We start from the raw sequence: 24,539 nt of genomic DNA on the forward strand, positions 1-24,539 counted from the left end.
GTGGGAATCATTTGTATATAAATATTATATATATAAGGATAGAGGACAGGATGGAAAATGTGTAGACTGAAAGTATCAATAGATGAAGGCGTGTGACCAAGTTTACAATTATTATAACATTAAGACTTTGGGTTTTAAAAAGCCCATGGAGGAGCACCAAACATTGACTATACCAATACTAATAAAGGAAATAAGTGATCCTATACTCAGGAAACTACAAGACTTTTCGGAGCTCTATGCCAGAAACCAGGCCAAAGACCAAGTACATATATATCTTATATTACAATATCATACTAGGGAACTGGCATCTTTTTCATTCACCCTTTGTACTTGTATATATGGAACATTTAAATTGTTCCCATTTCATTGTAGTGATCCCTAAACCCACATCCTGCCATTAATAGCATTTTCTTTCAAAAGTCTGCATACCCATCTTGGTTTCTACCATTTAAGGGGTCCTAAAGGATCACACTTCTGATCCTGGACCAAGACTCTTGACAGTTTTGCCTGCCATTTGTCTTAGAACTACTGGATGTACTTAACTATAGCTCACACTGCTGCCACCCAGTTCAAAAGAAAGACTACGTATCCAAGGATAATACAGATCAAATTCACAATGCCACCACTATACCTCAATTACAGGTGACGGTTGAACAAGGTGGGGGATAGGGGTACAGACCCTCCATGTGGTCAAAAATCCAGGTATAACTTTATAGTCGGCCCCCTGTATCCAAGGTTGTGCATCTGAGGATTCAACAAACCTTGGATTGTGTAACACTACAGTATGTAGTCACTGAAAAAAATCCACATATAAGTGGACCCATGCAGTTCAAACTCATGCTGTTCAAGGGTCAACTATACTAACAAAGTCCAGAACAGCCTGGAAATAAAAGTTACATTACCAACTTTTACTCCATTTATCCATGTCCACACTCTACTCATTCCTCTACAAATACCTTCTAAAACTGGCCTTCAAGTGGCTTCAGGCCAATCTTTTGACCAAGTTCCTCAAGGCCTTGCACATTTCCAAATTCACACCTTCATTACTTGCCCTTCCTCATCTTTACTCAAATCCCAGATATGCCTTCTATATATCACGCTATCATTCTATGTCACTGTAAGCTCTGTTTCCCCTACATTTCTAAAGTAGTCCCCATCTTTACTGTTCATTTAGACAATTTAGTTCACATAACCCTGAACTATAGCAAAGAGACTGCATTCAGAAGAGGAACTTCCACATATTACCTGCAGATTTATCTTCTGTTACTAAAATCTTACTCCTAGAATGTACTGATTTATTTCTCACTAATCTCCTCTGGCACACATTAAGGCTGTGGTTCACCAACTAGGTTCAAGAGGGCCTGCTTACAACATTATGTATAGACTAGTCCAGGCCGTCCACCCCAAATCTACCAAAAATACACACTCTGAAAATAAGAGGTCCTAGTACATGTATTACGAAACCATGCATTTCACAAATCCTCATCTTCCGGACTGCTAGTGGTCCAAGGCTCTTTTTTTTTTTTTTTTAATTCTACCTTGCACGTATGTAATCTCTACTCAAAAGAATCTTTCTTCCTTTTTTTTTTTTCAAATCAAGGTATAATTGACATACGACATTATATTAGTTTCAGGTGTACAACATAATGATTTGATACTTGTATACATATAGCAAGTTTTTTCAATTCTACTATCTGTTTTTATTTTTCAATTTTAATTTTTTATTATTTTTATATTGAACTATAGTTGATTTCCAACATTGTGCTAGTTTCAGGAGTACAGCAAAGGGATTCAGTTTTATATATATATATATATATATAAATCCTTAGTATAGGATTTCTATAAATATATTTATTTATATATTTATATAAATTTACTTCTATAAATATATTTATATAAATTTATTTCTATAAATATATTTATTTACATATTTATATAATTTCTATAAATATATTTATTTATATATTTATATAAGTTCATTTCTGTAAATATATTTAGTTACATATTTAGTTATATTTACATAAATTTACTTATATAAATATATTTATCTATATGAATCCTCCTTATTTTTATATATATACATATTCTTTTTCAGATTATTTTCCCTTATAGGTTATTACAAAACATTGAGTATAGTGCCCACAATTTTTTTTTTAATCCAAGTCTCTTCTTAATCTGTACACATCCCATAGGAGATCTCAATCTGTCCACATTTCTAACTCTAGTCCTAAACTCTCCCTGAATTCCTTGGGTAGATCCAAATGCAACAGAGCATTTGCATCCAAGGTGATGTGAACAAACACGTCTAAATTACAATGTCCAAAACAAAACTCCTGATTTCTCAACCCACATCTCCTTCTCCATACACCTTCTTCATCTCAGAAATGGCGACTCCACTCTTCCCCAGACTCATGCCAAGAACCTTAACATCATCCTTCAGTTGTATTTTTCTTTCAACCCATTAACTACTTCGATAGGAAACGCCTTCTCTCCTTTATAAATATATTTCCAAGCTCACTAACCCTCACCCCCTCTACCCAGGTTGAAGACAAGCATTCTGTCTCATACTACAGCAATGGGCTACACTGACTGGATTTCAGGCTTCAACTTCCCTTCTACAAAGTAGTCAAAGTGATCATTTTATTTTATTTTTTAAATTTTTTATTTTATATTGTGGGTATAGTTGATTTACAATGTTGTGTTAGTTTCAGGTGTACAGCAAAGTGATTCAGTTATATAGATATATATATATATCTCTATTCTCTTTCAGATTCTTTTCCCATATTGAAGTGATCATTTTTTTTTTTTTTGGCCGCACCACGCAGCACGTGGGATCTTAGTTCCCCGACCAAGGATCGAACCTGTACCCCCTGCAGTGGAAGTATGGAGTCTTAACCACTGGACCACCAGGGAAGTCCCACAAAGTGATCATTTAAAATATAAATTATATTATGCCCTACTGTTTTCTCATCTGATTGTTTTTAAAAAATGAAGTCCTTGGGAGTTCCCTGGTGGCCTGCTGGTTAGGATTCGGGGCTCTCACTGCTGTGGCCCAGGTTCAATCCCTGGTTGGGGAACTGAGATCTTGCAAGCTGCACGGTGCAGCCAAAAAAATTAATTAATTAAAAAAAAAATCATGGAGTTCCCTGGCAGTCCAGTTCTTTAAGACTTCGCCTTCCAATGCAGGGCGTGTGGGTTCAATCCCTGGTCGGTGAGCTAACATCACAGATGCCTCGCGGCCAAAAAACCAAAACATGAAACAGGAGCGATATTGTAACAAATTCAATAACGACTCTAAAAATGACCCACATCAAAAAAATCTTTAAAAAACAAACAAAAAAATCAAGTCCTTGAAGTGGCCCTGAAAGGTCCTACATGACCTGTCTACTCCAAACTCCACCTACTGCCTTACTGCCGTCATCTCCGTATTTTCTCCATCCACTGTCCCTCTCGCTCACTCCACTGTACTCATACAGGCTTCCTCCAGATTCCTAAAACATGCTCCTGCCTCAGGCTTCTGACCTTGCTATTTTGTCTTCATGGAATGCGATTCACCCAAGGGACCTACCCACATCGCTGATATAGCTGCTTTAAGGCATCTTACCAGAGACATTCCCTTTCCTAAAGGATGTAAGATGAGGAGGCCTAAGCTAAATTCCTAGCTGTCAAGAGCACAACGTAGCCCCCACACGTAACCCCCCTTCCTGCTGGAAGGGCTGGAAATGAAGTTAATGATCAGTCATGCCGAGGGCGATAAGGTCTCCTTTAAAAATTACGGGGTTCAGAGAGCCTACAGGTGGCTGAACAGAAGGAGGTGTTGGGAGAGCATCACACCCAGAGAGGCCATGGAAGCTCCACGCTCCTTCCCCGTACCCTGTGCATCTCTTCCACCTGGCTGTTCCTGACTTAAATCCTTTCATAACAAACTGGTGATCTAGTAAGTAAAATGTTTCTCTGAGTTCTGTGTGCTACTCTAGCAAATGAATTGAACCTGAGGAGGAGGGAGTCTTGGGAAGCTCCGGTCTACAGCCAGTTGGTCAGAAGCACAGGTAACAACCTGGACTTGTGTTTGGCATCTGAAGTGGAGGTCAGGGAAGTCTTGTGTGATGGAGCCCTTAACCTGTGGGATCTCATGCTTTCTCCAGGCAGACAGTGTCAGAATTTAGTTAAACTGTAGGACACTTAGCTGGTGTCACAGAGAATTGCTGGTGTCAGAAGTGCCGTGAGTGTGGCAGTGGTGTGAGAACAAAGAAGAAACACAAGAGGAGGACTGAGGTTTCTCGAGCACAGCCAGGATATATGAAGAAAGAAACAGAAGGTACTAGAGACTGAACGTTTATGTTCCCCCCACAATTTATACGTTGAAATCCTAACCTCCAATCAAAGATGGCATGAACGTTAGGAATGGAAATCAATTATTATCCAAAGGGGCAGGAAGGTGCAATTGCCAGAAGACAGCACTGAAATCAAAACATCTCTCTTGGGGCTTTCCTGGTGGCGCAGTGGTTGAGAGTCCGCCTGCCGATGCAGGGGACACGGGTTCGTGCCCCGGCCCGGGAAGATCCCACATGCCACGGAGCGGCTGGGCCCGTGAGCCATGGCCGCTGAGCCTGCGCGTCCGGAGCCTGTGCTCCGCAATGGAAGAGGCCAGAACAGTGAGAGGCCCGCGTACCGCAAAAACAACAACAACAACAACAACAACAACAAAATCTCTCTTTAGAGAGAGGTGTGGAAGGTTGAATTTCATAGCAAGACAAGTAGAAGGAACACGTAGTGATACAGTGCTGGGGGAAGAAGGATGGGAAGATTTGAGAATTCTAAGAAGAAACTTAGAGGAAAAAAAAATCAAGACCAAGGTGAAATAAATAGGGATCATATCCAAGAAGAGATATGTTCCTCGACACCACTAAAAGAAAAAGAGCTCTTCGGTGGAGGCTATGCTTCCATGTCCTCAGACATACAGAGCTGTGACATCTCTGAATGATTAGAATATGACTCCCTTGGCCGCTCAATGCTGGTTCTCTTACTCACCTGGACAGATTCGACTGTGGATTTCATCTTCTACTGGCCACGGTTCTCCTCGTTCCAATCTGGAGAGAGCATCCGTCTTGCTGGCTTGATACCCTGTTCGTGGGAAACGACAGAGAGACAGACTCTTGAATTGGGCTGTGGTCTGCCAACATGGAAGAATGTTACATTTTACGAACTATGCAATTTGCGGCTCAGCAAAGGAAAGGCTCATCTCTCAGGAGAGGGCACGTTATACTCTAGTCTGGGACCAGAGAAGGAACTGAGACTCATCTACCACTTCAGGGCACCATGGACACTGCAAAACTTTCAGAAGCTGAAGAAAGAGCGGCCACTGACTGGGGACACTGAGGGACCAAGGGGAGCTGTTCTCACCAACGGACAGCAGGTTGCTATAGTTCTCCAGCATCACATCCCGGTACAGGTCCTTCTGAGCAGGGGCCAGGAGCTGCCACTCCTCCCACGTGAAGTCCACGGCCACATCCTCCAGTGTCAGCGATCCCTGTAACAATACGGTCCTGTTTAATATGAGTGTTTCTCTCGTTACTGAAATGGAAGGCAAGTGAAGGAAGTTGTTCTGCTCTTTTTCACCATTTAGGCTACATCTATATACGGAGGTGCTTTGATTTTTATTTATTTTTATTTTTTAATTTTTTAAAAAATTTGGCTGTGCTGCCAGGCTTGGGGGATCTTAGTTCCCTGATCAGGGGTTGAACCCAGGTGCCTGGCAGTGAAAGTGCCAAGTCCTAACCACTGGACCACCAGGGAATGCCCCTGATTTTTTAAAACTACATTGTCATAGAAGCAAAATCTATCCATGTTCTAACTTATGTATTGCAAAATATTCTGTAATTATACAGTCAACCATCATTCAGCAAATCAGAAGTTTCTGTGATAAGTAGTCATTAATCCTCTTGCTAAACTAGAAACATATATGATATATATTTAAAACATTTGCTGTGTATACAATATATATTTAAAACATTTGCTGCGTGTATATATATATATATATATTTTTGTAGCGAGTACGTATTTGCCAGGTATTAAGTATATTCTAATGACATCAGGACAAACAAAACATATTCCTACATTCACCAGGAATCTTCATGACCATTAGCAGAATCAACCATGAAGAAACTCCAGACGCTATAATTAAAAGATACAACGGGGGGCTTCCCTGGTGGCGCAGTGGTTGAGAGTCCGCCTGCCGATGCAGGGGACACAGGTTCGTGCCCCGGTCCGGGAAGATCCCACATGCCGCGGAGCGGCTGGGCCCGTGAGCCATAGCCGCTGAGCCTGCGCGTCCGGAGCCTGTGCTCCGCAACGGGAGAGGCCACAACAGTGAGAGGCCCCGCATACGGCAGAAAAAGAAAAAAAAATAAGATACAACATATTAAGTATGTTTTATATGTTAGGAAGAATAAAAACACCTTTCTAAAACATATTAAAAGAATGAGAGACTAGTAAAGAACATTATTCAAAGTAAGAAAATAAATAGCATCCTTCAACAAACACACAAGTACATATATACATAGGTATATTATTTATATTTACATTTCTAGTCAGGTTCACAACGTATCAGATACATTGAAGAGATAATAAACAGGACGGTAGATATGAAGAAATTACTCAAAATGCAGCACAAGGACAAAATGATGGAAAATATAAAAGAGAGAATAATAAATATAGAGGATAAAGTGAGGTCTCACATTCCCCAGCTCAGTTTATGAAAAAGTAAATACAGTAATGGAAAGGCACTACCCAAAGACCTAAGAGCTGAGTTAGATCCACCCGCAAACATCCATACAGACACAGATGTACACACAGCTCAGTGACTGGAAGTACACACTCCTGCACATTTTTTAAGGGACACCAGGGGATTAGGAAAGAAGCGTATGAAGAGGACTCTTACTTTTTCACTAGATGTACTTTGTCATCACTGGAGTTTTACAAATGTATTCACGCATAATTGTATTATGAAATTTTTTAAAGGTAATGAAAGATGAGGCAGTAGGACTTGGCTTTGAACACAGGGAGGGGAAGTGGACTACCTTCAATAGCTGGAAGTTCTTTTTTTTTTTTTAATTTAAGTATCATTGATTTACAATGTCTCAGATGTACAGCAAAGTGATTCAGTTATACATATACATATTGAATATGTCTATTCTTTTGCAGATTCTTTTCCATTATGTTATTATAAGATATTGAATATAGTTCCCTGTGCTACAGAGTGGGTCCTTATTGTTCATGTATTTTATATATAGTAGTGTGTATCTGTTAATCCCAAATTCCTAGTTTATCTCCCCTTGCCCCTTTCCTCTTTGGTAACCATAAGTTTGTTTTCTATGTTTAACAGCAGGAAGTTCTAAAGCAAACCCTGAGATCGCAACAACTTTACCAGACACAGATACTTTCAACACCCTCCTGCCAAATCTGTACTCAAACACCTGTTCGATCACCTGTTCATACGGGACCTTGGAAAGTCATGCAACCCTTCCATTTTCTTATGTCATCTAGGTTTTACTCCCAAGCTAACACTGACCACTACAAGGCTGGGTCCATGGGTCACCTTGCTATGGTCCCATGAAGCACTGTGCCCGCTGAGTTTCCTTGGTCTATTTCCAAAGGGGTCTCTGGAGAACCAGCTTTTCATTTATGAGAAGGTTGTAGTTAAGGACACTGTCTGCCATATCACCTCTAGGACGAACCATGTGAAAAGTCCCAAGACCTGAGTGCCATGAAATATACAGTGACATCCTCTGAGGAACTGGTCAGCTTTCTCCTCAGAGTCAATGCCTATCCCATCATCATCAGGAGTCTCTGGCTGTGATGACCGTCAGAGCTATTAGACATGAGTCGACAGTGCATGTAACCCACTGGATACTCCAATCACAGAAGATATTCCAACATTAGTCATTTATTGTAGGTCCCACAAACAATATATTTCTGATGCTACTTTGCCTTGATGTTGAATTTAAATCTAAATTTATTTCTGCACAAATTCTAGTTTTCCAGTTTGTTATTTCTATTGAATTCAATTGCATTTTAAAATCCCCCCAGAAATCAATCACAGAATGAAGGAAAGAATAAGACAAACCAAAAATCACCTGGTCCTTGATCATTTTCATCTGTTATTGGGAAAGAGCCAAAGCTAGGATGTCTCCTGAGCCTCTTCTTGAACTGCCCTAAATTTCTGGTTAGAAATCTGTCTCCAGGCAGTGATGTCCCCACAAATGATGATATCTAGGTCGTGAAACCTTCTCACATCACGTGATGTATCTTGCTCCAGGAACCACGACCTGTGAGCTGAAAAATAAATTCACTTTGAGTGTAAATTTCCTCTGGGCCCAGATGTTGTCACTGCCACTGTCACCCACCTGATTTCAAAGCCATCTGTTCCTTTATTTGGGGTCCCAGAGGCTATTACACCCTGGAGCAATAAAATAGAAGATTGTGAATGTGTGGGTACTATTTCTTCCTTCTGTGAAGGGGAAGTGGGGTGACTGTGAAAGGGGAGATGGGAAAGGAGAACCAGCACAACACGATGCTCCCGCAGCAGGGGAATTATCACAGACCAGTTTTTGGAAAGAGAACATATAAAAGGTGAGGACCTGGACAGCTATTCCTTGGAAACCATGTGTGCTCATGGACCTGTTTAAAGTCATTGAACCATCTTCACTAATCGTTATTATGTGAAAGAAACAAACAAAGGAAAACCAAGAGAAAAAATTAAAGCATATACAACAAAGATTACTATTTGTCGATATATACACATTTAGTAAAAGTATAAAAACACGCATTATATAAAACGAGTTCAAGGAATGTGATTACAATAAAAAACCACTGAATTGTATGTGTAAGTGGATGAATTGTACGGTGTATGAATAAAAAAAGCTGTTATTAGAAAAAAGCTATGAGTAGAACTCTAATTATATGCTTACTAAAATATTTACAGGAAATGTATAAATATCTGCAACTTACAATAAAACATACCCTCAAAAATGTAAAAAGGTGGATTGATGATGATTAGAGGAGTGATATACGGATACATACACGATAAAGGAAACTCAATAAAATCATGATGATAAAATCCACGTGGCAAGCAGGCAGGAACTCAAATGTATAGTTCTTTAAACCTTGCTATATGTTTGAAATTTTTCATAATAAAATCATGGGAGGTGGGAAAGCTTGTAATAATGAGATCAGTAGGGTGAGCAGAAACAAATCTTTTCAATGTAATTACTCTTCTGTGTAATAGTAAATTAAAAGTGAATAAAAAGATCGAAAGTAGAAAGACACCATTCACAATGGCAAAAAAATTAAAAATCATGGTGGAGATGAGGGACAGGGAACCACACCCTTATGTAAATGCAGAATCATAACCTGTTCTCAGAAGTGATAAATGAATATTTAAAAATTTAAATTCTATCTAAATTAATGCACATATTGAGTGATTCCAGTCATTAATGGAACAGGTTTTTCTCTTGGTATCTGTAGAAATTCTTAAAAAACAACTCTTACAGAAAAAAAATTTATGATATATTTATTAGTAATGTTTATGATAGGAAATTAAATGATGAGGCAAATTATACTAAAATTTCGGCAGTTTATTGGAATTGTGAAAGTCAAGCATAGAAAAACGAAGACTAAAAGGAACTATATGGAAAATTTAACAAACGTTATTGTTGGAGAACAGAATTGGGGTAATAGAGATGTTATTTTACTTGTGCTAGAACAACTCTGAAAGGAAATATTTACAAGTGTGTGTATGCACACACGCAGTAAACTTGTAAGAAAGGCAAACTCCTCATCTTTAGTAGAAACCTTACCACTTTACGTGTGCTTAATCCTCGATCTCCAACAACGCTTTCATTTCTACGGGGTCGAGAGAAGATGTGGAAAGCCAAAGGTGATTGGCAAACGAGGCCCTTGGACTTGAGGAACTGAAGGAGAATGTCACGTTTGAAAACACCCACCCACCCACCAGCTTCAGCTCTCACAAACTTCTCAACGACTGACACACCTGGACCACCCACGGCAACCACTGGTCACATATACTCGGAATAATCTCGAAATCTGGACTAGATGCCCAGGTTCACTGACCATGAGACCCCCACTCCTGTCATTGAGCCCGCTACTAAATCCCGACTCCAAACCAGACACCGCTTTCATTGACAAAAATCATTCCCTACCGCAGTCCTCAATCACAGAGCACTGTAGACAGACACAAAACTCTGATTACGGACACTTCAATCCTAGATTTCGACTGGCCTGTAATCACTAACACCAGAATCCTTCAGGACTGACTCCGTCACCCCAATCATAAATACCCCAGTCACCGACTCCCACTTGCTTCCTCTCCCTCTATGGACCCCACGGCTCCACCCCACCCAGACGCCCACAGACACCTCGTTTCCCTCATCCTATTCCACGCAGAGATCCACACACGGTCCCGATTTTCTCCTGATCCCACCGCTGCCTCCTAGAATCCGCACTTCCGTGAATTCTTTTACTGTTGCACCTTCGCCCAGCCTCTGCGCCGGACTACGGCGGCCGACGAGGGCCATACAGCGTTTGTACGGAGCAGGCACGGAGATAATGTCTGCGCCCATCTCGCCACGGATCCCGGGGCCGCCACCTTTCAGGACTGGCCGTACAGAAAGCGAAGTGGCAGTTTTGGTCCAAGTAGCCATGGAAGGCACGGAACGGATAAAAGCCATCCAAAGTACTCCCACTTAAACCCTGCGCCGCAAACTGCACAGATTTTCAGAAACTCGAGCTCACACAAGGGAAACAGGGTAGGATACGTCCGCCTTAGCGGGGGGGGGAAAGTAATCCACTTTGCACGAAGATTGGGAAACGACACAGTGGGCACAGCCATCTTAGAAGTTAGGTGTCCGTACAAAAACCAACAAACAGCCAAAGGAAAAGGAGAAAACATATAAGACGAAAGGCAAATACCCCGAGGACGCTTCTGGCTCAGTGTGGACGGTGATAGGATGGCTTTGAGGACAGAAAAGAGTCTGGAGAAGCACTCGCGGTAACGGGGACAGCATAACGCCGTCAAAGAAAGTAAAAAAAAAAAAAAAAACAGCAACTGGCAGAAATCTAGTATACATTTGGGGGTGGAACATGGTTACCGCCCAGTGAAGGGGAGGAGAGTAGTCATGAGCCAATGGGAAGAGGGAATCCAGGGGTGGGGTGAGTTTTTCACACGTGACACCCCGCTTCCCTTCTGCCAGCAGTGGAGCCAATAACAAGTGCGGAGCTTTCTGAGAACCAAAAGGCCAGAAATTCTGTAAGGAGTAAATAAGACAACTCCAGGGAGAAAAAAAAGTTGTACAAGAAAGGAAAAGTAATCATAGTATACTAGTGGCTGAACTCTATGTAGTATTTACATAGTCATCATAATGTAAACACTAAATCTGAACCAACCATAACTAAGATATAACTCTATTGGAAGAATGGGAAAAAGGAAATGCTTGTGTGAAAAGGGTTGTTTCTGTTTGTAGGGAGAGGTGTTTGAAGCATCCTGCAGGACACCACGGACGGTACCCCCAAATGAAAACTCCATTATCATCACGTGAAAATTAATAAACAGAAACCTCATTTAAAATGGAGTTGGTAGGATGAACTCCACCAAACTTTTGTTGTGAGAAGTACCCTAGGGTAGAAGAAACAGTTTTCCTTTAGTTGGTATTCCTTTTGTGCAGGTACTTTGGAAAACAGTCTTACAGTTCCCCAAACAGTAAACATATTTACCATATGATCCAGCAATTTCACTCCAGGTTTATATCCAAGAGAAATAAAAGCACATGTCCACACAGAAACTTGTACACAAATGTTTACAGCAGCATTATTTATAATAGCCAAAAGTGGAAACAACTCAAATATCCATCAACCGATGAAGGGAAAAATAAAATGTGCTGCATCCATACAACAGAATATTATTCAGATATAAAAAGGAATGAAGTACAGAAACATGCTACAACATGGATGAACCTTGAAAGCATTATGCTAAGTGAAAGAAGCCAGTTACAGAGACTAAATATTATATGACTGAACTTATGTCCAGAATAGGTAAATCTATAGAGACAGAAAGTAAATTAGTGGTTGCTTAGACATGGGGAGAATGGAAGTTGAATTGATAGTTATAAATATCCGCAATATGATTAAGAAAAAGATAACCAACCTAAAACAGAAAAAAATAATACCAGTAAATAAACAATTAATAAAATAAAATAATATTTTTAGTCGCCCTTAGGTTGGGCAAAATTAAAACGTTGATGAGGTGGTTAGAAAATAGGCACTCTGATAGAATTAGCCCTTTTCCCCATATATAAAATGAAGGTAATATTTATGTCCACCATCAATGGCTTTCAGAATGTTAAGCAAGATAATGCAATTATTATGCATGAATATGTCCCCTATTCAAAAAAAAATGTGTATACACTTAATAAAAACTAGCTATTACTTTTCAGTTGGAGTTCTTGGAAGAAGCTGGATAGCAGCCAGTAAAGTGTATTCACTAACAAAACATGTTTGGACAACAATCTGGAAAAATCTATCCAATTAAAAATTGTCCTTCTCTTTGACTCAACAATTCCAATTCTATTAATTTCTTCATGAGAAAAATTATATGAAAACATTTGAATTGACAGAAAGCCTGCACAGAAATTTCTACCAACAATTTCTGGTCTTCCACCAGAAATTTCACCACCTTCCACCTCAGTCAGAAACATAACCCCTCCCTCACTATTAGCTCCACCCTCTCTACAGCCCTCTCACCTTTCACTCTGGAGGTGTCACCAAACTTCCACCACCAATTTTGGCTGAAGAAGATCTTTTCCTTCAACTAAATTTGTTTACTCTGTGCCCACAGTGAGGCATGCTACCTTCCTCTACCACCTTGGCTTCTCCAGACCCTAAACCTTTCTTCAGAAGCATTCCTGCAAGTCGCTCAACCTGCTCCCAACTCCCTAAAGGAAGACTCCTTTTCCCTTACGGATTTGAGCACCTTTTTCAGCATGGCTGCGCCCGCTCTGATGTTATGTAGCTTCGTAAGGTACCAGTTGCAAAGCGGAGGCAGACATCTTTGGGCTTGGGGCATCTTACCGGGAAGAGACCTGAATCCGGTGGAGATGGGCTAGAGCATGCGTATTACCCTTTGCGACTCTAGCGATTGACATAACGCAGGCAAGTTTTGTGGGGCAGGAGAAGTGGTTGTACGGCTGGTTTTCCAAGATGGCGGGTCCCACATAAATCAGCTAACAGGGCGCCGCCATACTCTGTCATAGTGTCTTTGTCTAAAAGAGGCGAAAGTTAAACGGCCTCTTGGCCGGTGGAAGGACGCCCCGGAGTGATGGTTGGCAGCCTGCAGATCCGGGTGCTACAGAGGATAAACTTGACCTGCGAGGTGGAACAGCCGGGTTTGTGAATCTGAAGAAAGTAATTGACTGACCCTATTTGTACCCACCCAGCTGGCGCGCGAAGGATCTCTTAAGGGGTCTCAGTTTCGCGTTCTGGGAGCAGAATCAGGTTGAGCTTTGCGGAGGTAGGGGAGGGATACGGGGAGTCTGTGGGAGGAGCAAGACCTTGTAGGGCAGGGGATGCATTCCGTTATTGAGGGAGTAGGATGGTAGGAAATGGGGCAGCCCTGGGGATGCTCAGGGTATTGGAGTAGCATGCAGAAAGATTGGGATGGCTTGGGGTTAGCATGTATAGGAGAGGTCAGTGACTGGGCGGTCTTGGAGGCAAATCAGTGTTTGGCATGATTTAGGGTGTGGGCTAGTGATTAGGATGCATTTAGGGGACAAGTCTGTGATTGGGGCATCTTTCGGGGAAAGGTTGATTGGGGGTGAATGACTGGTCAGTGATCGGGTATCCCTTGAAGGAAGTCAGGATTGGGGTGTCTTTGAGGGTGTGTCAGAGCCTGAAAAGGTCTTCTGGGAGAAGATCAGTTCTTAGGACAGCCTTAGAGGGATGTCAGCGATTGGAGCATCCCAGGAGGGTCAGTGACTGGGGAATCCTTGGTACATAAGTCAGTGATTGGGACGTCTTTGGGAAGGTTCACTAATGGGAGTGTCCATGAAGGGAGGTCAGTGATTGAGACATACTTGGTTGGCAGTTCAACGTGTTTGATGTCCTTTGCTTAGTGAGTGTTGTGATGTACTTAGTGGAGGGGGTCGGTGATTGGGGTATCCTTCCCCAAATCACCCCAAGACCAGTGAATGGGGTGGCCTTTTGGGGAGGTTAGTGCTTGGGGCAGCTTTGTTTCTTGTCTTTGAGGGTCTCCAGTGGTCACTGAGAGTCATGGGGATCTGGGTGTTTGGGTCTGGATAGGCTAATGATAATCTGTTAGAAGTCATGAACTGTGAAGTAGCCATGTGGCCCATATTTTGGGTATGATGTAGTTAGGCATTGTTACCTGAGAGATTTATGGGAGTTGGAGCTTGAGCAGTCTCTGCATTTTAGACGGCTTTGGGGGTTTTAAAGCCCATTGACTTCTCATAGACTACATTAGTGCCTTCTTCAAAACCTGCTTTCCAACATCCTCTGTCCCCTAAATCAAGCGTCTCCAACCCCCGGGGCCGCACAGCAGGAGATGAGCGGTGGGCAAGCAAGCGAAGCTTCATCGGCCGCTCCCCATCGCTCACATTACCGCCTGAACCACACCCCCCTTCCGTGGAAAAATTGTCTTCCAGGAAACCGGTCCCTCGTGCCAAAAAGGTTGGGGACCGCTGCTCTAAATCACCTCCTCCTCTCACTGTCTCCACGGTGCTTTGTAATGACCAAGATCTAAATAAAATCTAAGGTAAAATGCTTTTACGAAAGATGTGGTATCTGGCCCTCTAGTTTTCAAATTTACCGCATATGTCTCTGGGATCCTCCCTTTTTGGACCTTCTGATGCATGAGAGGACATTCCCACATCCAAAATCTTGATAGCCAGAAATACACGTTGTTAAAATTTTGATATGTTTCCTTTTCCAAACTTTTCTGTTACTCATTTTATTACAAAGATGTGATAACACTGCATAAATGGCTTATAACTTGTCTTTTTAAAGAAACTTAACCTTCAAAAAAGAAAGTTAACCTTATACGATAAAATTGTTCCAGATTACTGACTTTTGGTACAAAGTCTTATTGATAGCTGCACAGCATTCTATAATGTGGATCTCGTTGCAATACTGACTGAAGTTATATTAAATCTTTGCAATAATTTGGATAGACATGACTTTAAAATATTCATATAGATCTGGACATTGCTCGTTAAGTTTATTCCTAGATCTTATCTATATTTGCTGCCGTTACAAATAGCTTCTCTTTCCCTTTAACTTTTTTTTTTTTTTAATATTTATTTATTTACTTGGCTGTGCCAGGTCTTAGCTGCGGCGTGCGGGATCTTCATTTTGGCATGCGGGATCTTTTTAAGTTGCGGCATGCAGGCTCTTAGTTGCAGCATGCAGGATCTAGTTCCCTCACCAGAGATTGAACCCGGTCCCCCTGCATTGGGAGCGCGGAGTCTTAACCGCTGGATCACCAGGCAAGTCGCTTCCTTGAACTTTGAATTACTTTTATTTTATAGGTATAAAAGTAGATGATTAAAACAATTTTTTTTCATTTCCTTACTGAACTCTTATTATTACTAATGTGTTTAAAGTGATTCTTGTAGGTTTTCCAGGTAAGCAGTCAGCTGCAGTTAAGTTTAACTCCGAGAAAAGAATAGGGACTTTGGATTTCGGCAGACCTAGGTTTTTCTCCATATTCTGCCACTTACTATGTGAACTTGGGCATTTCTCAACCTGTGATTCTTTTCCCATTTGTTTAAAAAAAATCTCAGTACTAACTACTCATATAGTTAGAGTACCTAGCACATAGTAAGTACCCAAGACACGTTTTAGCAAGCAGTATTCCAGTATATATATACCATTTCTCTGGATTTTAGGCTTTTAAATTTTTCTTCTTTTTTAAAATTTCTTTATATAATGGTCCTTCTCTAAATGTAGATCTAGTTTTGAATAATTTTAGCACAATTACATAATTTAATGAAGATAGCTTTGTTGTTGATATTTCTTTATTATAAAATAGTTGTTTGTTGTAAAATAAACCATCAAGTAATACATGTTACTTTTTTTCTTTATCACATTAACCAACCACCTGAAGAAAACATAATTAAATTTTAGATTTTTATATGTGTGTATATCTAAAATACATACACACATACAAACAAGGACGCACACAACTCAGAAAAATATTATGCTCCTAGTTATAGTTTATTACAGCAGTGAATTTCTGTAATCCCCCAGGTCTTGGCTTCCTGGGATGAAGTAGTTCCAATGAAGGAAGGAACTGAAGGTACCAAGATCAACATTACATCCTTTGCCAGAGACTCTGTACTGGAGCTTCAGGGAAGAAACCAAAATCAACAATAGAGCAGGTATTAGAGTTGCTGGTTGTTCCTAAGGGCTCCAGAAAATGTCCAAGTCCCAGGTGAGTTGGGTTTTTTTGTATATTTATTTTCCATTTGGCTTTCTAGTGGATTTTAGGAGGTTAAATACATATATTTAAAATACATGTTTATTCAATATTTACGAAGACTACTCTATACCAGATCAGCATGAAAAGATAAGTGTCAGAATTCAGGAAAAAGGACTGAGACAAAAGATCAACTTCACAGTAAGGACACAATGAGAATATGTAAGTCGTATGTTTATACAAATTGTTTAAAGTTAACACATAGATTATAGCCTGTGAGCTCTAAATATTTAATAAAATTAAGCACAAACTTGTCTCTAGTATCCCCTGTTCCAGTTATCTATTGCTGCCTAACAAGCCACCCCAAAGTCTAGTGGTAACCGTTTATTTTGATCATCCTCATGGATTCAGTGGGTCAGAAAGTGAGACAGGACCCTATGGTGATGGCTTTATGTTTTTGGGTTACAAAGACCATCCTCAGGTTCAGTGATTTACAAGAAGAACTCAACAGTACTCAGCAATGCAGTTATAATCACAGTTATGGATTATTACAACAAAAGGATACAGATTAAAATCAGCAAAAGAGGAAGATGCACAAGGCCAGGTCCAGGAGACACCAGGCAGAAGCTTCCAGTTGTTCCCTCTCAGATGGAGTCATGTGGACATTGTTTTATTTTCCCAGCAATGATTTGTAACAACACATATTGGGTGTTGCTAATTAGTGTCTAGGCTTTTTATATGAGGTTGATTACATAGGCAATGGCTGACCGTAGTGTCCAGCCCTTTCAGAAGTCAAGTTGCTACAGTGTGGCCCAAGGCCTCCACCATAAATCACATTGATAGCAATAGACTATTTGGTGTGGCCCAATGCTCCTGTGTAAACAAAGATATTTCAAGGGCTTAGAGGTTACTTCCCATAAACTGGCAAGAGCCAGACCTTTCTTTGGCATGTGCAGGATATGGACAATACAGACTTTCTGTGCTAATCCTTTACTGTACAGCTTGTCTTACACACCATGGTGTCTGGAACTTCAGCTGGGAAGACTCAAATAGTTGGAGACTGGAATCATCTGGAGGCTTCTTCATTCCCATGTCTGTTTTTCAGGATCACTTGACTCAAAAGCTAGGCTTAGCTGAGGTTTTTGACCAGAGCACTTATGCATGGCCTCTCCATGTAGCTTGGACTTCTCACAGTATGATGCTGTATCCTGCGAGAAACAGACTGAAGCTACACTGCCTTTTCTGCCTTACCCTTGGAAGTTAGCATTTTCATTTTGTTACACTCTATTGGTTAAGAGCAAGTCACTAAGACCAGCTAGATTCAAGGGGAAGGGAATAGGGTCCACCTCTTGATGGGGAGTGGAAGAAGGTTTGCAGAAGGTTTTTTGGAATGGGAGATAAACTATTGTGGTCTTCTTTGGGAAATATAATTTACCACATGGTCATAATGAAAAAATTGTTGGTGATTTTTTTGCCTTAAGGAGAAATCTCTTCTAGGAAAGTGAAATAGTTCATGTCCCTTAAGTAGGAAGAAATTTCTTTGATGGGTTATTATTTTGATAATATGGTGCTCAGTGCCTTCAGTGCAAGCCACTGATAAAGTGGTAAGTTTCGTTTGGTTATTTCTCAGCAGTCCTCAGATAAGCCAGTGGTGTCCTGCCAAAGCCAAAATCAGAGTGATCAGAGTGCTTCAGGGTTTCAAAACAGAGTAGCCCAAATCCATGGCCTCCTGGTGGCCTGGGGTGAAACCTAGATTATCAAGAAGAATGGATGGATTCTGTGACTATCAAATGGTGTTCCACTAACAGTCCTCAAAATTCAGTTTTTTATTTAAATCAGTGGTTCCCATCTGGGGATAATTTTGTCCCCCCAGGGCACATTTGAGAATATCTGGAGACATTTTTGATTGTCATGACTGCGGAGGGATATTAATGGGATCTAGTAGATAGAGGCCAGGGACACTGCTAAACATCCTACAATGCACAAAGCCTCCAAAAAAAAAAAAAGTCTCCATAACAGAGAATTATCCAACCCCTAAATGTCAATACTGCCAAGGTTAAGAAATCCCAGTCTATATTAATTAACAAACAGTTCCAAGTTACCTTTACTAGCAAAGTCTTAGAATATTCCCATCATGATCTCTTCACACCCAAAAATGTAGTGTAAACTCTCAGTTCATAGTTAATACTTAACCTCTTTCTTTTAAAAATATCCAATATTAGTGAAGCTTAAAATATTCTCAGTGTCAAAGTTTCAAATAGTCTAGAAGTTTGTAGAGCTAAACCCTTATGTCTTCCATCAGTCCTTTTTCTCTACCACCAAGATAAATAATCCAAAAACGTTTATGTGTATTATTCTGACTTCCCATGTCACTAGTTACATATGTAAATGTGAATTCATATGAATTTGAGTTGAGGTCCCTGGCTCACCCTCAAGCTCAATGATTCTCTAGAAGAACTCACTGGACTCAAGAAAGCAGTTATACTCACAGTTATGGATTATTAAAGTGAAAAGATGCAAATTAAAATCAGCAAAGGCAAAAGATACACAGAGGCAGGAGCTTCCAGGTTTGGAATTTTTAAAAAACGATACAAATGAACTTACTTACAAAACAGAAAGACTCACAGACATAGAAAACAAATTTAGTGTTACCAAAGGGGAAAAGGCGGGGGGCAGGGATAAATTAGGAGTTTGGGGTTAAAATATACACACTACTATATAGAAAATAGATAACCAACAAGGACCTACTGTATACCACAGAGAACTATATTCAATATCTTGTAATAACCTATAATGGAAAAGAATCTAAAAAAGAATATATATATGTATATATGTACACACATACATATATATATTTTTTGTTTTGTTTTGTTTTGTTTTGTTTTTTGCTGTACACGGGCCTCTCACTGTTGTGGCCTCTCCCGTTGTGGAGCACAGGCTCTGGACGTGCAGGCTCAGCGGCCATGGCTTACGGGCCCAGCTGCTCTGCGGCATGTGGGATCTTCCCGGACCGGGGCACGAACCCATATCCCCTGCATCGGCAGGCGGACTCTCAACCACTGCGCCACCAGGGAAGCCCTACATATATATTTTTAACTGACTTACTTTGCTGTACACCTGAAACTGACACAACACTGTAAATCAACTATATATCAAAACACAAAAAACAAAGAACACTGATATAGTGTAGCCCAAGACCTCAGGAATATAAAAACATTCATCAGGCTGGATATTTCAGGGGTTCAAAGTTATCTCCCAGGAGCAAATCAAGGACAGGCCTTTCTTTGGAATGTACAGGGTTTGGGCAACCCAGGTCTGCTTTACTACAGAGTACCTAAATATACACATTGTCATAATTAATGTTAGAGTTTATATACTTTCTTTTAACATATATACACTTAACCACTTATTTGGAAGTCTCTCCATTATCAGTGTATAACTAACAAATAATAATAAGTGAAAATGTTTTGAGTACACCACCTGCTCTAAATTCAGTCATTTAATTTCACAACTGAGGAGGAAACGTATTTTCAGTGTTTTGAATGCTCATGGTTTCACTGTGCTATCATTCATATTACTTCTTTCTGGAATGCCATGCCACCTCTTCCCTCTGCAATTCACCATAAAACATAGACTTGATCTCATAAGAATTAGTTCCAGATTCACCTCTGTGAAGTTTACCCTTTACAATTTTTCTCCTCCCCATTGATGCCCACAGGGTATATATTTATATATACTTACTTGACATGTATAAATCTATTGTTCTCTTGTGCACTTACATCTCTCTCTTTGCAAGCTAGTGTGTTCCTTCAGGGTAGAAGTGAGACTTATTTACAAAGGAATGCTTGATATATTGTCTGACATATAGGTGCATACACACAGGTTGTGTGGGTTCCTAGATTAAAGGACTTAAGCATGTTCTCTATTCTACTCCTTTTTTTGTGAATGGATGAACATGTGAGTCAGTGAATGATTGGATGGAAGCACAAAGATCGGATATTTTAAGTAAAAAAAATTGGTTTTCCTACAAAGTATAATGCAAAACTAGTTACATAGAAAGAAGTCAAATAGCTTACCATGGGAAAAGTAATAAGAATTTCCTATTTATCTTCCAGTATGAACCAATGATGATCCCTTTAGGATGAATAGGAATGTTCTATTACAGGGCTCACTATCATTCAAGGATGTGGCTGTGGTTTTCACCTGGGAGGAGTGGCAGCTACTGGACCGTGTTCAGAAGAACCTGTATCAAGATGTGATGTTGGAAAATTATATCAACTTGGTATCAGTGGGTAAGAAGAGCGTTCCCTGGGTAATATAGGCAACGGATTGCCTTTTCTTTCTCAGGGATGAAAGGGGTGGAGGCTTACAACTGCCTTTTTTAGAATTGAGTTTCATACATCATAGATTTCAGTACCCTGTGGCCTCTAACAGTATTTTTCTCTCACTTCCAAAGCAAAAGTCCTTTACTTGGCTGAGGTGCAATTTGTTCAGCCCCTTAAATGTAACCTTTTCTAGTTTACAGAGGGCTTGTATTTGGGTCCATGGGTCCTCTGTAATTCCCCTTGAGTAGGGTATCAAATTACCAAAACAGATGCATTCTACCGGTTGGAACAAGAAACACCATGGATAATAGAGGAAGAAAGCCAGAGTCAGATTCACCCAGGTGAGTGAAAAAATAGCTCTGTGGGATAAAAGGAAGTTAAAATCCTAGTTGGCCAGAAAGAGGGATGTACCTCTGAAATGTCTGGAGAAATATTGAAATTTTTAAGCTTTGAATGTGACTCAGAACAGTTGGCGTGAGCTCCCATATACATTAATATTGACTCCACTTTTTTTTTTTTTTTTTTTTTTTGGGCTGCACTGTGCAGCTTACGGGATCTTGGTTCCCTGACCAGAGATCAAACCCAGGCCCTCGGCAGTGAAAACGCCATGACTCCATTTTCTAATCTCTCTGTATTAGGTCTCTTTTGCCTGGTTTTAAAAAGCACATTTCCTTATTTTAGATATTTTGATCAGATCCCTCTCTAGTCCATCTTGGAACTTGCTCTCCTAAATAATCTTTCTCCTTGTTATCCTCAGTTTACCTGCCTTCTCCTTGCCTCTACCTCCCTAATCCATGGTTATAGCTCTCTTTTCTTATACACTCAAGCATTCATAAATTCTCCCTTCTTCCCATTCTGTGTATCTCTCATGCCTCTTGTAGTTTATTCCTTCTTTTTTTTTTCTTTTTCATTTTCTTTATCTCCTTTCACTTATAAATGTCACAGACTTTAGGTATATACCCACAGTCTCCTTTCCTCTTCTCTCTTTGGCCTTTGCTGAGATTCTACTCCTTCTATTACATGGTCATTATGGATTCATTGGTCTGTTTCTAGAAGACACATGGCAAGTTGATAATCATAGAGACTGGCACAAAGGAAGCCATGGCAACCTGGAAACTATGGAGAGTTACCACAAAGATAATGCATTTGGAAAAATATCTTCTCTGAGCTTAAACCTTGATATCTCCTTAGCACAAAGATCTCATACACTTGACATACTTGGGAAACATCTGAAACCTAATCTAGAGTGTATTAGTCAGAATAAAAGCTATGCAAGAAATGAAGTTGAATTTATTCAATATGACAAATTATTTCTTTACACTAAGCATGAGAAAATTCATACTGGACAAAAATACAATGAATATAATCAACATATGAAAGTTTTCAGCCATAAGTCACAGCTTATTAAATACTGGAAAACTCAAACAGCAAAGAAACACTATAACTGCAGTGACTGTGGGAAAGCCTTTTCTCAGAAGTCGGACCTCATTAAGCATCAAAGAACACACACAGGAGAGAAATCCTTTGGATGCAGTAGATGTCAGAAAGCCTTCAGGCGGAAGTCCCATCTCATTTTACACCAGAGAACCCATACAGGAGAGAAACCCTATGAGTGCAACAAATGCGGGAAAGCCTTTACTGATAAGTCATGCCTTAATAAACATCAGAGAACTCACACAAGAGAGAAATGGTTTGAGTGTCATGTATGTCAGAAAGGCTTCAGCGATAAGTCACAACTCACTTTACATCAAAGAACTCACACAGAAGAGAAACCCTACAGATGTGAAGAATGTCAGAAAAGCTTCAGCAATAAGTCACAGCTCACTATTCATCAGCGATCTCACACAGGAGAGAAACCTTATGGTTGCAGTGAGTGTGGGAAAACATTTCCCCTTAAGTTTAGCCTCATTTTACATCAAAAAACACATACAGGGGAAAAACCTTATGGATGCAGTGAATGTGGGAAAGCCTTCATCCAGAGATCTGAGCTCATTAGACATCAGAGAACTCACACAGGAGAGAAACCATATAATTGCAGTGACTGTGGAAAAGGCTTTAGTGTAAAGTCACTCCTCAATACTCACTTGAGAACTCACACAGGAGAGAAGCCCTACGGATGCAGTGAATGTGGAAAAACATTCTCCATCAAATTTAGTCTCATCCTACACCAAAGAACTCATACAGGTGAGAAACCCTATGAATGCAGTCAGTGTCAGAAAGCTTTCACCCAAAAGTCACATCTCACTATTCATCAGAGGTCTCACACCGGAGAGAAACCTTATGAGTGCAGTGAATGCCACAAAGCTTTCAGCCGGAAGTCATATCTCCTTATTCATCAGAGAATTCACTCAGGAGAGAAATCTTATGAATGCCATGAATGTGGGAAAGCTTTCTGTCACAAGTTTAGCCTCATCATTCATAAGAGAATCCATACAGGAGAGAAACCCTATGGATGCAGTGAATGTGGGAAAACTTTCCCTATCAAGTTTAGCCTCATTTTACATCAGAAAACACATACAGGAGAAAAACTTCACGAATGCAGCGAATGTCAGAAATCTTTTGCCCAGAGGTCACATCTTATTATACATCAAAGAACTCACACGGGTGAGAAACCTTATGGATGCAGTGAGTGTTGGAAAACTTTCTCCCACAAGTTCAGCCTCATTTTACATCAGAAAACTCATAGAGAGAAATTGTGAAGAAATATCCAAACGATATCCAGAAGTTGTCATTGAAAGGAAATAGCTCCTTACACTCCAGAGTTTACATAGGAGTGAAACCTTAAGACTGCAGCAGATGTGGACCTGTTTTCTTTTCAGAATCACAACTTATTACTTATCAGAGAGCGGTACTGCATAGAATGCCAGACAGGAGGAAATACCTTTCCCGATGAATGTCAATTGAATGTAGCCCAGAGAGAATAAATAGGAACTTCTGCATATGTTTTAATCGTGGGGATGTTGTTGCTATGAAATTCAGCTACATTGGTATCAGAGAATTGACATTCAGGGGGAAAGTCTATGCTTTAAAGAATCTTGGAATCATGCTTTCATGGGTATCATTTTATGAGGGAATTAATTTTCTGTAACTGTGACATAATAAACAGCACTATAGAAAGTATTAAATATGTAAATAAATACAGTAGTCAGAAAACAAAGTAAAAGTTATATCAGAACCATGTGAGAATATGTGTTTTGTACCTATTTTTATTATAAAATGATTGTTTGTATTTGGGAATTGCGTGTGTTAGCCTAACAGTTGTGACTTCCTAGTCCATGTGCTTAAATGTCATAAAACTTTACCATAGAATATCTGCACTGAGTCTTTGTATCATTACAATGCTACATAAATTGTAACTGAACTACATGGTTCATTATTTTAGTAAAAACTCTTAAGGGCTTCCCTGGTGGTGCAGTGGTTAAGAATCCACCTGCCAATGCAAGGGACATGGGTTCAAGCCCTGGGCCGGGAAGATCCCACATGCCGTGGAGCAACTAAGCCTGTGCGCCACAACTCCTGAGCCTGAGCTCTAGAGCCCACAAGCCAGAACTACTGAGCCCATGTGCCACAACTACTGAAGCCTGCGCACCTAGAGCCCGTGCTCCGCAACAAGAGAACCACTGTAATGAGAAGCCTGCGCACCTCAACGGCCCCTGCTCGCCCCAACTAGAGAAAGCCTGCATGCAGCAACAAAGCCCCAACTCAGCCAA

At 40.3% G+C, this 24,539-nt stretch overlaps 2 protein-coding genes across 16 annotated transcripts in view; one reads left to right on the top strand and one right to left on the bottom strand.

The window, feature by feature from the left end:
- LOC115847694 (zinc finger protein 613) overlaps window positions 1-24,539 on the bottom strand; it is a 70,574-nt gene that overhangs the window by 14,460 nt on the left and 31,575 nt on the right. For 7 of the 15 annotated variants that reach the window (XM_060289162.2, XM_070044257.1, XM_060289156.2 and 4 more), the window contains exons 1-4: window positions 9,858-10,414; window positions 8,136-8,334; window positions 5,404-5,530; window positions 5,032-5,124 (exon numbers count right to left, since the gene is read on the bottom strand). In XM_060289162.2, coding sequence (XP_060145145.1) covers window positions 5,032-5,124; window positions 5,404-5,530; window positions 8,136-8,156 — 241 coding nt within the window. In that variant the 5' untranslated portion in view covers window positions 8,157-8,334; window positions 9,858-10,414. The other 8 variants (XM_070044255.1, XM_060289157.2, XM_060289160.2 and 5 more) reach the window with 8 other exon arrangements.
- Window positions 12,822-24,143, top strand: LOC132593959 (zinc finger protein 26-like). The gene is given in 7 exon segments (XM_070044269.1): window positions 12,822-14,842; window positions 15,409-15,572; window positions 16,336-16,519; window positions 20,670-20,796; window positions 21,078-21,170; window positions 21,883-23,261; window positions 23,263-24,143. Coding segments are annotated over 5 exon segments (1,926 nt in total). The 5' UTR covers window positions 12,822-14,842; window positions 15,409-15,572; window positions 16,336-16,504; the 3' UTR covers window positions 23,575-24,143.

Source organism: Globicephala melas, chromosome 19 (genome assembly GCF_963455315.2).
Source record: "Globicephala melas chromosome 19, mGloMel1.2, whole genome shotgun sequence".
In the NCBI taxonomy this organism is placed as follows: Eukaryota; Metazoa; Chordata; class Mammalia; order Artiodactyla; family Delphinidae; genus Globicephala; species Globicephala melas.